Genomic DNA, 14,456 nt, shown 5'->3' with positions numbered 1-14,456 from the left:
ATAGCATTGCATTACAAGTGTCCAATAAAAATGACTTGCCTGTTCTAATCTAATTTCATCAAGCGCAGGTGAAGACAACTTTATCTTGCAATAAACAAACGTCTAACTAGCTTTGACTGTAATCACAGTTCGTCTCGTCTCTCCTTCCTCTAGAGAAGCGGCACTGATATTATATTTTTAGATTAGTCATACTTAAAGGCATTTGAGTGACAATATTCTTTGTTAAATACCTACAAATCAAATTAAGGCCTTCGATTGATATAATAGTTTTTTCTGCACTATTGTGATTATAATTATTGCAACTTTTAAAAGTATTTTTATATTGATTCTTTATCAGAAATTTTTGTATCGGTGCATCACCCAAACCATTATTGGAAACTCTTTATAAAAAAAACTATAGGCCTACATATTTGACGTCCTGTTAATATTGTGAAACAATTCCGATGAGTGCAAATTGTTCGCCACAAGGGATGTCGAGTGCGTGGGAGGAAGATACATGTCTCTGCGGGAGACGACCTGGAGGGTAAACTAAACATCTCTATGTGGGCGGGAGGCACCGACTTTGAACCTCGTTGTGGTACTGCTTTTCTCACGCCAGAACCTATAAAACCGACGCGGCTGCGTCTTATGGAAATGCCTGGTTACAAAGAAAATTAAGTTTTTGTGTGTTAAAATTAGAATTCGCTTCTTTAGCCTGTCGTTGCCTTTGTTTTGGTAGCAAAGATGTGGATTTTATGAGTTGTGGTTGAAATTCCGCCTCGAGAAGGACAGAACTCACTCAAACCTTGGGTTCATATCCCGAACACTATGAAATGAGGCTGCTGACAACATTCAAGTCGTTCGACATTTGGAGCTGTGTATTCTTGTGACTAGCTGAAATGAAACTTCCTTTTTACTTCCTTTTCAGATGAAGTATAAAGAAGAAGTAATTATTGTGATGCTGCAAGAAGTCATTTTGGTGTTTTTTTTTTTAAAGAAAATGCACGTTTTGAGCATCATAATCCGAAAAAGTTGTTTTTGAATTTCCATCTGTGTGAGGGGACAATTATTTATTCTAAAATATGGGAAATTCTGTTCACATTCACGGTAAATTTTTCTACACATTTCATGGTTTCTCTTGAACGCTTAAGCATTTGTACGGTAAACTACAAACATTGACCACATAAGCCTACCTCATATAATAAAACTGATATGTTGTAGTTGGAATGTAGGTATCAGTGTATTACGCGAAACGCTACCGAATTAAAATATGTGCTCGGTGAAGGGAAGTTCATGGCGCTGATAAGCTTATGCAGCCAGAGGAGCGGCACACTACGAGAGGGACAATGAAACCCAAGGAGCATTCACTGATTACTTCGTAGTTCGCATTCCTTCCGCAGGCAGAGTTAACTCGGTGGCGTAGTAACATATGCGCAGTACGTACCTATTTCGAAACTAATGATCATTATTACGCAAGATATACCGCGAGGTGTAATACGCTGTCTATGAGATCATATTGCAGTTTATCGCTGACATTATATTTTTCATGAAAAATACCAGTAGATTGTTACGTTTTTCCCGTATGTACTCGTTGTTCCCTACAAACTAGCCTGTGTTCACTGCACCACAGAACTACTTCCTATTTTGTCGCTTAGCCTAATAAGAGCAACCCAGTACCTCTCCATGTCTCAGCTCCTTGTCTTCACAAGGTGATGTACAAAATGAAGGCGCGAAACCAAAATAGATGTGAGCTTTACTGATTAGATAGGCTATATACCAAATTTATTAAAAACGTATTGCTGCCGGTGCTGTAAGATGGATGAATTAATGGTTTTTTAATAGATGAATCTTCAATTTATTTGTACTTTCTTATCTCTACTAAACATTCCTTACTACCAAAGATTCAAAGCTTGGACGTAGGCAATAGTGTATACAGTATAACTCCAATTGAAGAGTTCAGAATCATAATGGGCCAAGCGCCATTTACTAAACCGTAGCAAACAAGGGTTAAAATGAAGTTATTACCATAATTCAATGGAAAAATATAGCAAGTAATATAAAGTACACACATTCAAGCTAAATGATATGTCAATATTCATTAAACTTTGGTATTCACTTAACTTTAACCTTGCTTTCTCCGTTTTTAATAAATGGCGCTTGGCCCACTATGACTCTGAACCCTTAAATTATCTGGACTAAATGGGGACTTCTATGATCAGAAGTGAAAATTACTGTAGCAACATGTTATAATACGAGAGTGTAGTAGGCCTACTGCATATTGTATTAAAAGAACAAAAGTTACAGATATTTAAACAAAAAAGTATTTTAGTGTACTATAGGCTTAACAAAGAAAAGAATGCAGTGCGTTAAAGAGTTTAATTCGGGAAAATATATTATTAGTGTCTGTAAAGTTGGCCAAGTTGGTAGCACAGAGAAATTTATTCATCTAAAATTTTTAAAACTATATGCAACATAAGTGCTCAGGAATCTTACTGAAGAAAACAAAGGAAAAACAGTGATCTGAATTTTCTTTCCAAAATCTCCAGCGTTGCATCCAAGAAGGTTTTGAGTTCTTGGTTAGAACTGTGACGGCAGCTATATAACGAAACATGAGAGGAACTCTTCATATTGCGGGAGTGAATACGTTCTGCAGCATCTTACGCGATCTCTTGGGGTAAAGAAAAGTATTTTCTATCACTGAATAAATAATATATGAATTTCTTGAAATTCGATCAGGATAATTATTGGTGATACGGATATTTGGTGTTCGAATATTTATAGTTCTACCACAGTCTAGTATATACAGTCACGAAGCTCAATACGCAGTAAATATACATCCATAGATAGTTGCTAACCACTAGGATCGCTACTATCGCCTCATCACATACAATGTGAAATAGTACTGGCACAGTCTATTGTTCCTAGTACCCTCATCAACTCAACCTTCGCGACAGCATATACTAGACTGTGGTGTAACTCCAATTATCTGGACTAAATGGGGACTTGTATGATCAGAAGTGAAAATTACTGTAGCAACATGTAATATTATGAAAGTATAGTAGGCCTCTTACATATTGTATTAAAAGAACAAAAGTTACAGATATTTAAACAAAAAAGTATTTTAATGTACTATAGGCTTAACGAAGAAAAGAATGCAATGCGTTAAAGAGTTTAATTCGGGAAAATCGATTATTAGTGTCTGTAGAGTTGGCCAAGTTTGTAGCACAGAGAAATTGATTAATCTAAAGTTTTTAAAACTATTTGCAACATAGGTGCTCAGAAATCTTACTGAAGAAAACAAAAGAAGAAGAGTGATTTGAATTTCCTTGCCAACATCTCCAGCGTTGCATCCAAGAAGGTTTTGAATTCTTGGCTAGAACTGTGACGGCAGCTATATAACGAAACGCGAGAGGAATTCTTCATATTGCAGGAGTGAATACGTTCTGCAGCATCTTACGCAGTCTCTTGGAGTAAAGAAAAGTATTTTCTGTCACTGAATAAATCATTTCTTGAAATTCGATCAGGATAATTATTGGTGATACGGATATTTGGTGTTCGGATATTTGTAGTTCTACCTCAGTCTAGTATAATATACAGTCACGAAGCTCAATACGTAGTAAATATGCATCCATAGATAGTTGCTAACCACTAGGATCGCTACTATCGCCTCATCACAGACAATGCGAAACATTACCTGCACAGTCTATTGTTTATAGTACCCTCATAAACTCAAGCTTCGTGATGTAGGACTGGACTATGATTCTACTGTAATGTAGTTGACTGTGCCTACACAAAAGCTGTGTGTATCATACCCGAAAATAAAAATTGTGACAAAGTCGTATACATTTCAAGCTAGTTAACAACCGTACAATCAGTTTAACATTAAAAAGACCTGCAAGCCTACTCACCTTGTTCCTCGTCGTCGTCCAGGTCGACGTGCTCCTGCATGGGACTGGTGCTGCGCCCCGTGACGCTGTGTCTCAGGTGCGCGAGGTGCACCGCCAAGAGACGCCCCGACCTCGCCGACCCTGCCCGGGTCTCGAAGTCGGCCCTCGACAGTTCCAGCAGCTCGGTACCGGAACTCGGGAACTTGTCGGGGTCTGGTTCGGGGCTCAGGCTGAACTGTCGCGTTGACCACTTGAGCCACGACCTCACGTGGCCAGCGTTCCATTCCGCGGGGTCTGCGAGCAAGAGCGGAACAAGCGGTGCGTAAAACAAAATGGCTGCCACTTCCCGTATCGAGAACTTAACATCCTTCAAGCCGCAATTTCGAGGTTCGAATACCGGCTGCGGCTATATAACTTAGTCATACTGTATGTAGACAATTCGTAATTCATCTTGCAATGTGCCTTACGTGGAAGCTTAAGTATATAATCTGTGGCGAAGAGAGTGCAGTACAAGACTGTAAACAATAAGCTTTGCAAGCTAACCTGAGAAATTAATGATAATGTCAAGCCCATCATAAGAATATTGAAGTGAAAAAGAATAACCCTACACATCATTTTAAGATTCTTACATGAAAGGATAAATAAGTAGATAATCTGTGACAAATAAATTAGAATATTTTTGGTAGGAAATAATTATTTGCAAGCTATCCTGAGAAAATGAGAATGTATTCGAGGCAACCATGGCATTTATCGTATGAAGAACGAAATATATGCTGCGATGATTCTTACGCGAAAGTCGATCTGGGTGAAGAGGTTATATAGTTTTAGATACTAATACTTTGCAAGCTAACTTGTAGGTATTGATATCATAACAATGGCAAAATGGAAATAAAAAACAGCGTCCAATAACTTGTAGGCTATATGAAGGTATAATACAGTCTGCGATAAGGATTTTAATGTAAATGGTTGCAGAAAATAATGCTTTGTAAGCCAACGTAGGAAAATGTGGATGAAGTCATGATAATTCTAGCACTGATATAGGCCTACTGTAGAAGAGGAAAATATACTTATCCCACCAGATCTTATTTGGAGATAGGCCTGTAAGTTAAATACATATTTTATTGTAAAGGGACTAGGTTAAATGGTTTTAGACAATGACTCCTTGAAAGCTAACCTAAGAAAATTGAAATAAAGTAAGGATAACATAGGGATATTGAAGAGGAAACCAAAATATATCTTTTGCTGGTTCAAAATGGAATTTTAACATTCTCATCATACACCCATATTTTTTGTTTAGAACAACTGTTTTCCAGGCTAACTCAAGCAAATGAAGGTGAAATCAAAATAATCATGGCGATATTGAAAAGAAAAGGAACACTGTTTTTTTATATATTCTTGACAGGGAAATCTCAAAAGAATCTGTGGCAAAGAGATTAGATGGTTGCAAATAACAGTTCTTTGCTGTGTGATCTGAAAAAAAAATGAAATGAAGAAGTGATTATCGTAGCTAAATACAGAGCAAGTTAAAAGTACATACATAGGCCTAATAATTTTATTAAATTATTATAACTAAACTATTTATTGCAAAGAATTTTACATGAATCAAAAAAAGATTTAGACTTAATACGAGTAAACAAAGAGTTAAATTGAAATGAGTATCACATGAAGTGGTTTCTTTTCGCCGAAGAAATGAATCTCAGCTTTCTAACGTTTCAGAGGTTTTAGCTTTCTTTCCTTCACGATAAAGAGTAGTAAATTTGTAAAATTAATTGGCCTACTCATTTGTTATATCTGTGACGACGGAAGTTTGTGAAATTAAGTCACCGTTTTGTGTGACATTTGGTCGCCAGAGAAAAAATAGTTGTTCTAAATGCAGTGTTCTCTTCAAAGAATGCACTAGTATGTCACATGACTAACATGACATAACCTATTTATTTGAAATTTATCCCTTTTGAATGTGTATATTATGTTATGTGAGGTCTATATTTATGAATGTTAGTTTTAGTTAATGTTACTATTAGATTTTCAGATTATCATTCACAGACTTTGTTATGAATTTTCATTGAGATGTTTAGAATTCATGTAACTGATTATTACAGTATACTGTAGGAACGTATCAATGTTATGGTGCAGGAAGTAGTTCAATTTCCAGATATGAAAATAAGAATAAAATTTACAAAAAAATAAGCATTCCTAATAACTTTTAAAGTTAATATTGAATCCGTATCTTTATTTACTACCCTATATTATGTAAAAAGAGAACAGCTAAGTTTACTCTAGAAATAGAGTTTGTTACTGAAAAGGAAAATTTAAGCTAATGCTCTAATACCAGATATAAAAATAAAATTAAAATTAAAAAAAATTAAGCACTTGTATCAATAACTATTTAAAGTTAATATTGAGTCCGTATCTTTATTTACTATCCTATATTATGTAAACAGCGTGCAGCTGAGTTTACTCTAGAAATAGAGTCTATTACTGAAAAGAAAAATTTAATCTAATGCTCTAATACATACATACATACATACTTCCATACATACATACATACATACAGATTTTTTTCTTTGTAGTTTTAAGTAATCTACAGTAATGTGCAGATAGGTAATTAATATATTTAATATGCATCTAAATAGGTGATGATATAAATCTCTTCAAATCAGACACTTCTTGAAGATAATTTTATTTATCTTAGATTTATCAGAATTTTTTAATTGAAGTTAATCAAAATTCTAACAATTACTGAGAGTAGTTAATGTTAGATAGATAAAATGATTTAAAAGAGGAATTCTTAACTGTAATTGTAGTAATATAATTTAGACTTTAAACCTCAGTGGTGCACATGTTGATTAGGTACACTTTTCATAAGTCTTATCTCTCAATCTATTTTTGTCCTTAAGTGCGTAATATTTAAGATAATGTGTTGTTATACAATAAGCTTATCAAGAAAACTGACAATAGAAATATTCTTACATAATTTTAAAATTTAATTAATTTCGTGAACTTCACTCTGTGTGTAATGTGTGGCATAATGTTGACGCGGAGTGCCATGATCACAGACAACCAAGCGTGTCAAGACAGGGTAATGGGAAAATTGAACTCCGAAATTTTGTGCATGATTAACGATTGTAAACGCATACGCTGAAGCGTGTCAATATTGCGTTTACAACAAGACGGAAATGACAAGTTACTTTATTAACTTACATTTCTGTGAACATTAATGGTAACTCCAGAAATTTTTAATATCTATAGGCCTAACAGCAAACTTTTTATATTATTTTTCTTATAATAATTTTATTCTAAATACCGAACTTTTATTGTTGTAATGTATCAATAAGTTAGTAAATTTTAATAACTACTCAGAACTTAAAATCTATTTATTTTATAAAATTTCTCTTTTAAAAGGCACTTCTGTTCTTAAAATATTTTTAAATTTCTCTTTACTTTCAAAGATCACACATATGTATAGGGCCTAGTTTATATACAGACATAAACAGATTATTTCTAATTCATCATTTTGGAAACAGGTTAAATTATGAAGAATTAGTCTTTCTGAAGTAACTTATTTCAACCGAATTTTCCTAAAACATTATACTAGATGGAAAAATTGATTGCAAAGAAATCAAAACAAATATATTAACTATATTTTGTGTAGTTTTCTGCTAATACTGAACAAATAAAAAATGTCTGATTATGTAATGAGGAATATATTTATTCCATGCAACCATATTAATGCTATATACGCCTGTATATATATATATATATATATATATATATATATATATATATATATATATACAGTAAAATGGTTCAGTAATCTCATTTGCTAAGCTTACATTTTTTTAATTTGTCAGTGTTGATATGGAGAGAAGTTATTGTAAGATGGGAAATGTTTATCTACATGTTTATACATTATAACGACTCAGTAGTTTGCATTATTTTGATTAGTTTTCCCTTAAAGTTGTTCTAGATAGAAAGATTGACGCAAATAAAATAAATATAAAAAGTACATTTCTGTAGAATCCTTCTGAATTAAGTAGAATGTTTCAGTAGGTGTGTATTTAATAATATTAATACATTTGTATTGGATGTAGCTGCTATATATTAGCCCATTCAGCGAGTATGCTCGTATTTTGTTCAGTCAACTGTACGAAGACAGGTCTGAGTATCATAAGTGACACCGTAAGGCATGACTCATGAGGCAGCTAAGCCAGCAGATAATGGGATAGGGTAGCCAGTTCCTTTCCTCCTTATGCTCATATAAGGTTATAGACAATAATATTATTGAACGATTCGTTTACAAACTTCACACTGTTACAACTTCTTCTGAATGTGAAAATGTGAAGAAATTATTGTAGACTCAGAAATATTCAAGCAAAATTACATTTTGATGTTGGCATGCATTTTAAAACCTTGTTTCATTTACCATAACATGGATTAACCTCGTTAATACATGTGCCTGATTTATTACTTTTCACTGTAATAAATTTACATGAAACATAATGCATGGAGTTTTAGTAATGAACATTAATATATTAAAGCTACTTCTCTTATAGTCGAATAAGGATGTGGTTTCACTGATGTTAATCTTACATTGATTGAATAATATTTTTCCACTTACAGACCTGGTCAAACTTTAGAGTAATTGCTTGCTTTGAACTAAACTAGCATATACAAAATCAAAGTAAATTTCTAAATCAAGCAAAATATTTTTCTTGATGTTTTTGCAGCACTTGTGTACTTTATTATTATCTAATAGATCTATTAATAGCAATGAGACAGAAAATATATACAATAATTTAGCGCAAATTTTCTGTTTATAGTTTGTTTTTATGTTAGTACACAAATATTGTTACTTTTATTATTATCCATAAGTAATTTGATTTTAATTCGCTTGCATTTATAGAAATATGTAGGTGTAATATTATCTGTACCGGTATTTAGGCCTAGGCCTATGTATTTAGTAAGTTTAAAATAAATATAATTATAAAACTAGAAAGAAAAAAGTGGCGTTTGCAACCACAAAATATTCCTTAGCAATGAAAGTGCAAAAACGTAGCCTATATAATGATAAAATGGAGAGTTGCATATTGTTTTATAAAATACTGAATGGTAACTGTAAAAGATGAACAATCATTACTTTCTTGTAACCTTGAAGTGAAAAGCAAAACAAGTGTTGCGTAAATAATGAGTCAGACATACGTAGGTTACGAACTTCGGTATCTGTTTCGTTTTCAAGGAAACGTTAATGAAATTTTCTGTAGTTAGCTCTTGTTGTGTAATGTTTATTCCGAGAATTTTGATTGCCTGTAATAATTATACAAACATTTGTTTGAACTTCAAGCCTCCAGGACACAATCGCACAGGAATAGCAAACGCAAAGGCTGTGAGTTTCTTGGAGTTCCATTGTTTTCCCAAGAGTCGAGAGAAGATAGTTAAATATTCTTTCAGCAAACTTAAGATATGTTCTGTGTTTCTAATATCCGTTGGATAAAAATCAGTTTGGGGAAATGGGGAAGTTGTCCATATCCTTTAACTATCCACCCACACGGCTACTAGTATCATAATTTGCACAGCACTGGGCATGTTACAGTCTTGTGGAGCCGTTGCAGTGACTAATATAATATTCGTGATCCGCTCAGAGAAAGCGATTCTTGGAAACTGACTTACGCCATGTTCTGACTCACAACAGGTTGGCAATCTAGACTCTTTAGTTCAACTCTCTGCTGTCTAAATAATTGATCTCTCCGCAATATACAGTAAATGTGTAGGAGGTAGGAATAAAGGCGCCAGCCACTTAGAACTGCAATCTTTTTGTTATCTTAATCACAACATTCGCGGAATCCGAAGAATCTTCAACACTACCGTAGTATTCCTATATTGTATCAGTGTATTTCAAATGCGATACTTTGCTTCCATGATTTTCTGTGACGTCACAAACCTTAATAAATTAATAAACATATAAATGACGCGACTTGCTTATGAAATGCGTCGTTCGGTTGCCATGCAACGAGCCATTTTTGTGTCCTTGAGCTTTTTGACTGGTGTTCCCATGGATGCGAGAGTCATGTTCGCTACTATAGGGCACGAATGTCTTTTGTTTTCAACATGGAGAGAGATGTTGTTACATAATCATGATTCTTGGTAATGTTGGAACCTGAATTAAGGTCATGCATTGGCTTAGGCTATTGTAACGGTTAGTGTAGAGGACTCAGAGTTGGAGAGCAGACTGATTTTAATACTTGCTTTGTAGGCCGATGAGAAATGTCGTTACAGGAAATGCGCTACTCTTTACAGGAGAAGAATATTTAGCTTATACCCACAACATATTCAGTATCATAGGTTTTCATATTATGATTACTGCTTAAACAAATACCGTTCTTGTTATTTGAATGAATTTTAGACTTATTTTTAGTTTCTTTGGAAATATTAAAATGTTCGTAAATTAAAATGTTCAATACTTAAATAATTTATATGTAAGTTATATTATGATGAAGGATTGAATTCCTATCGATTTTATAAATTATGTTTCTATAAAATAGAGTATCTAAGATTTTTTATATTTGGATTAAAATTCATAAATTATTTTTTTATTTTGGGAGAAGAGATTTTGGCGGTCAGAGTATAAATATAACCTTTTTAATTATATAAGTAAAATTAGTGAGTGATTATCATATGATAATTCAAAGCTTTTGCTTACAAATTTTATTCCTGTAAATAATTATTGTTTTATTTATAATGGGATTTTAAACTTGTTAATGCAAATTTATGGAACACAAAACGTAAAAAATTAATTTATACGTATAGATTAATTTTTGATTCTACAGAATTTATCTGTTATGGTATGTTTTCTCCTCTAATAACCACTGTAAAAATAATCTTTTATGTGTGGTTAATATGGTAGACAGAAATGTAATTCTGTGAGAATTATCTACAGCAAATTAAAAATAATTTGTACCTAAAATAATAGAGTTATAATTCTGCCTTAAAATTTAGGATTTCATAGTTTCAGCTCATGAGAAAAGCCAGAATAATAATGAAACTGAATCTAAATTAAAGCAGCAACTTCATAGAAATAAAATACAATTTTATAACACTAGTAACACAGATCCATAATGATATAGAAGACTGCAGCAGGAGTTTTCTTATCTTGTAATTACATCATAACTAATATTAGATCTATTTTTATAATTTTTATAATACTGTACAATTATTGTGCAGTAAGAATGAATTCTGATTATCAGTCTTGTTGTGAGCTCAACTTAAAACACACATATTAGGATTAATTAAATTATATTGTCCTATTGTCAATCAAACAGATACATCAAGAAATTAATAGGTTACATCCTAATCTTCTGAAATGTTTTATAATGTTTAGGCCTAATGGAAATATATTTACATTACATTTGGAAATCCAGGTTCGGTGATATGTAAACTGAAAGTCTTGAAGTACAAATAGGCCTACAATTTTCTGTAGGCCTCTGAAACAATGCCTATAAAGAGAACAAAATTTAACTCCTTTATTATGAAGTGGACAAGAATATTTTACCTTAATAGAGTTTAAATAGGCCTAATCCTTATAAAACGAACAAGCATCATTTTTATTAGAGAGTTGAAATTATGACTAGGCCTATAACAATGACAATCAGTTTCCCTCGTTTATCAAGGGAGCAACAATTAAAGACATTATTACAAAAGCAACCCTAGTCATTTTTACTGAAATTGAGTAAAGGACACATTTGCTACTATTTCAAATGTTTATAGACTGCAAAAATGACACATGTCAGGTGCAATAGCCACAAGGATAAAGACCAGTTGTACGGAAACAGCTGACATGTGTTCTATTTATTTTTATTGTTCTCCTGAAAAATAGCAATTTTTACAAGGGTTGTTTTTGGAATAATGTCTTCAATTTCTCTTAGAGAGTAAAACAAACAATGCCTAGCTCCCTAGAGAGGACAAAAGTAATTTTTCTTGATACTGAAACAATGTGTGAAAGAGGACAAGAAAATATTACCATGGAGAGTTGAAATAGTATGCACAGAGGACAAGACTACTTTTCCCTTAGTACTAAAACTTTTCCTATAAAGGGAACAATAATAGTTTCCGTTAAGGAGTTAAAATATGCCCATAAAGTGACAGTTTCCCATAGTGTCTAAGCATTGTTTGTAAAAAGGATAATTTATTTTAGAGACTTAAAAAAACAATGTCCACAGAGGATAGCAGCAATTTTCTTTTGTACTGAAACAATTTTCAAAAGAGGACAAGAAACATTTTTCTTACACAAGTAAAACAGTATCCACAGAAGACAAGAACACTTTTCCCTTAGTACTGAAATATTGCCTATAAAAGGTACAATAATAACTTCCATTAGAGAGTTAAAACCATGCCTATAAAATGACAGTAATTTCCCTGTGTCGAAGCTCTGTCTATAAAGAAGACAAGTTCTCTTAGAGGTTGAAAAGCAATGCCCACAGAGGGGAATGTTCAAAAGGGGATGAGAAAATTTTCTCTTAAAAATTGAAACAGTACCCTCAGAGGGCAAAATTACTTTTTCCTTAGTACTGAAACACTGCCTACAAAGGGAATAATAATAACTTCCCTTAAATAATTAAAACTATGCCCATAAAATGACAATAATTTTCCTGTGCCAAAGCAATGTCTATTAAGTGGACAAGGAATGAAACTATGCGTACAAAAATGACAGAAATAATTTAATATGATAATGTAATAATGGCTATAAAGAAGGTAATAACATTAGACATTTGGAACAATATCATTAAAGACGAGAAGACTAAGTTCTCTTAGTGCTGAAATAATTGTACAAAGAGGAGAAAAAATCCTTTGCAATTGAAACATTGTCTATAGAGGTAAGAAAGATGTCCCTTAGAAAGATTAAACTCTATGCATACGAAGAATAATTTCAAAATGATAAACAGTACCACTAAAGAAGGTAGTAACTTAACTTTGAAGTTTGAGATATGACAAGAATAAGTTCCCTTGGTGCTGAAATAATGCAGTAATGAGGGGAAACATTTCTCATTGCAATTGAAACACTTTATAAAGAGCGCCGAGAGCCGATTAAGGCGACACGGGGACTGCTGCACTTACCAGATGGGACTAGAACGAGGCCCTCGTCCACATCGGTGTCATCACCGTCATCTTTGTCGCCTTGACTGTCATTTTGTTCGGGCACACTTTTGTTCGTCGTCATGTGGTTTTCGGAACTGGTCTGGTAGCCACTCTCCTCGGAGATGCCGCGCTGCACTTCCTTAGCATGGCCGCTGTTGGCCCGTTTAGACACTCGGCACTTCGTCCTCGGCCTCCGCGCTCTCTCCGGCGGCACGGTCGTGGTCGTGGAGGACACCTCCTCATCGCGCACTTTGTCCCGGTCCTTTGTCCTTGTCTCGTCCGCACTGACACCACTCTCCGCGTCACTTTTCGATGGCGACGCCACCGGCAAGACGTCGCTGTCCTGCTGCTGCTGATATTCCATGCTTCCATTCTTGCTGCACCTGGTCTGCGGGTCCTCCTCGAGGGTCGTTACTGCTGTGTCGCACGAGGTGACGGAGTCGGCGGGCGATCCGAAGAGGAAGCTGCAGAGGAGCGCTGGCAGGTCTTCGGAAGAGGACGGGAGCTCGCTGCCGACTGCGTAGAACGAGTGGTCCGCTACCGTTCCGCAGTTGCTGTTATTGCTACCGGGGAAATCAGGATCCTGCGGCGTCGGAGATCTGGGAACTGACGAGCACGGGCTCACGAAGCTGTCGACACGCGATGCTTGCTGATTCGATACTTGGAACGATGAAATTCCAGCGAGCTGGAGCGGCGGCAGTTCTTCGGACGACGGGCTTCCGGAAACTAACGGGTTGGAGTCGCCGGCGTCCTGGAACAGCCCGGCGGACACGGCGAACGCGGGCGCCGTCGTCCCGAACAGTGAGGCCTCGCTTCCTGCTTCGCGGCTCACTAATAGGAATGAGCAGGCGGATTGCCCAACGCGATTCTCGTTACTCGCGACGTCACCGCATTCGTCAGTGCTCAGCCGGTGACTAATGGAGTCCACGTCGGCGGTCGGGCCTCGCACCTCGCGCACAGTTCCGCCGGACAGCTTCAGGGAAATGCTGCCGCTGCAGCGTGGCCTCTCCATCCTGGCCGCATGGAGACGTGGACTGGCCGAGCGATTCTGCGACGAGCGCCAACAATAACAGTCAACATCGATGCATCATTTTCCGACTACTCGCCGCGCCCAGCCCGCCGCGCGGAGCCCTTAGGCTGTTCTTCTCTTGAAACCGCCGCGCTCCGCGATCTCATGAATGAACGTGTCTGGGAAGTGATACATGCACCGCGTACACTCACCGTACTCGCACTAAGCGCAGGATCTCCGAGAGGATGACTTTAAGGATGTGTTTACTGCGAAACATGTTTCCCTTTTCATCTTCCTTTTTTGTTTATGCCGCTACTTCCCCTTCTCTTCCTTATGGTCTTCTGTGAGTGGTTTAAATTAAGAACTGTAGGTGGAGCTGCAGATAGACAGGAAGAAAAAAGAAAGAATCGAAAACGAGATAGGACCACGTCTAACATCTGCGGCCAATAGCA

General features: G+C 35.6%; 1 protein-coding gene across 2 annotated transcripts in view; it reads right to left on the bottom strand.

The window, feature by feature from the left end:
* LOC138703069 (DNA-binding protein D-ETS-6-like) overlaps nucleotides 1–14,255 on the bottom strand; it is a 134,573-nt gene extending 120,318 nt beyond the window's left edge. Inside the window, exons 1-2 of one of the 2 annotated variants that reach the window (XM_069830625.1) lie at nucleotides 12,975–14,255; nucleotides 3,888–4,160 (exon numbers count right to left, since the gene is read on the bottom strand). In XM_069830625.1, the coding sequence (XP_069686726.1) occupies nucleotides 3,888–4,160; nucleotides 12,975–14,007 (1,306 nt within the window). In that variant the 5' untranslated portion in view covers nucleotides 14,008–14,255. The remainder of the gene's footprint in view (nucleotides 1–3,887; nucleotides 4,161–12,974) is intronic. The other variant, XM_069830624.1, reaches the window with a different exon arrangement.
* Between the last annotated feature and the right edge of the window lie 201 nt (nucleotides 14,256–14,456).

The sequence above is a fragment of the Periplaneta americana genome, chromosome 7 (assembly GCF_040183065.1).
Source record: "Periplaneta americana isolate PAMFEO1 chromosome 7, P.americana_PAMFEO1_priV1, whole genome shotgun sequence".
NCBI lineage: Eukaryota > Metazoa > Arthropoda > Insecta > Blattodea > Blattidae > Periplaneta > Periplaneta americana.
Note: the sequence above shows the minus strand (reverse complement) of the source record. Positions and strands in the feature narration are given on the sequence as shown.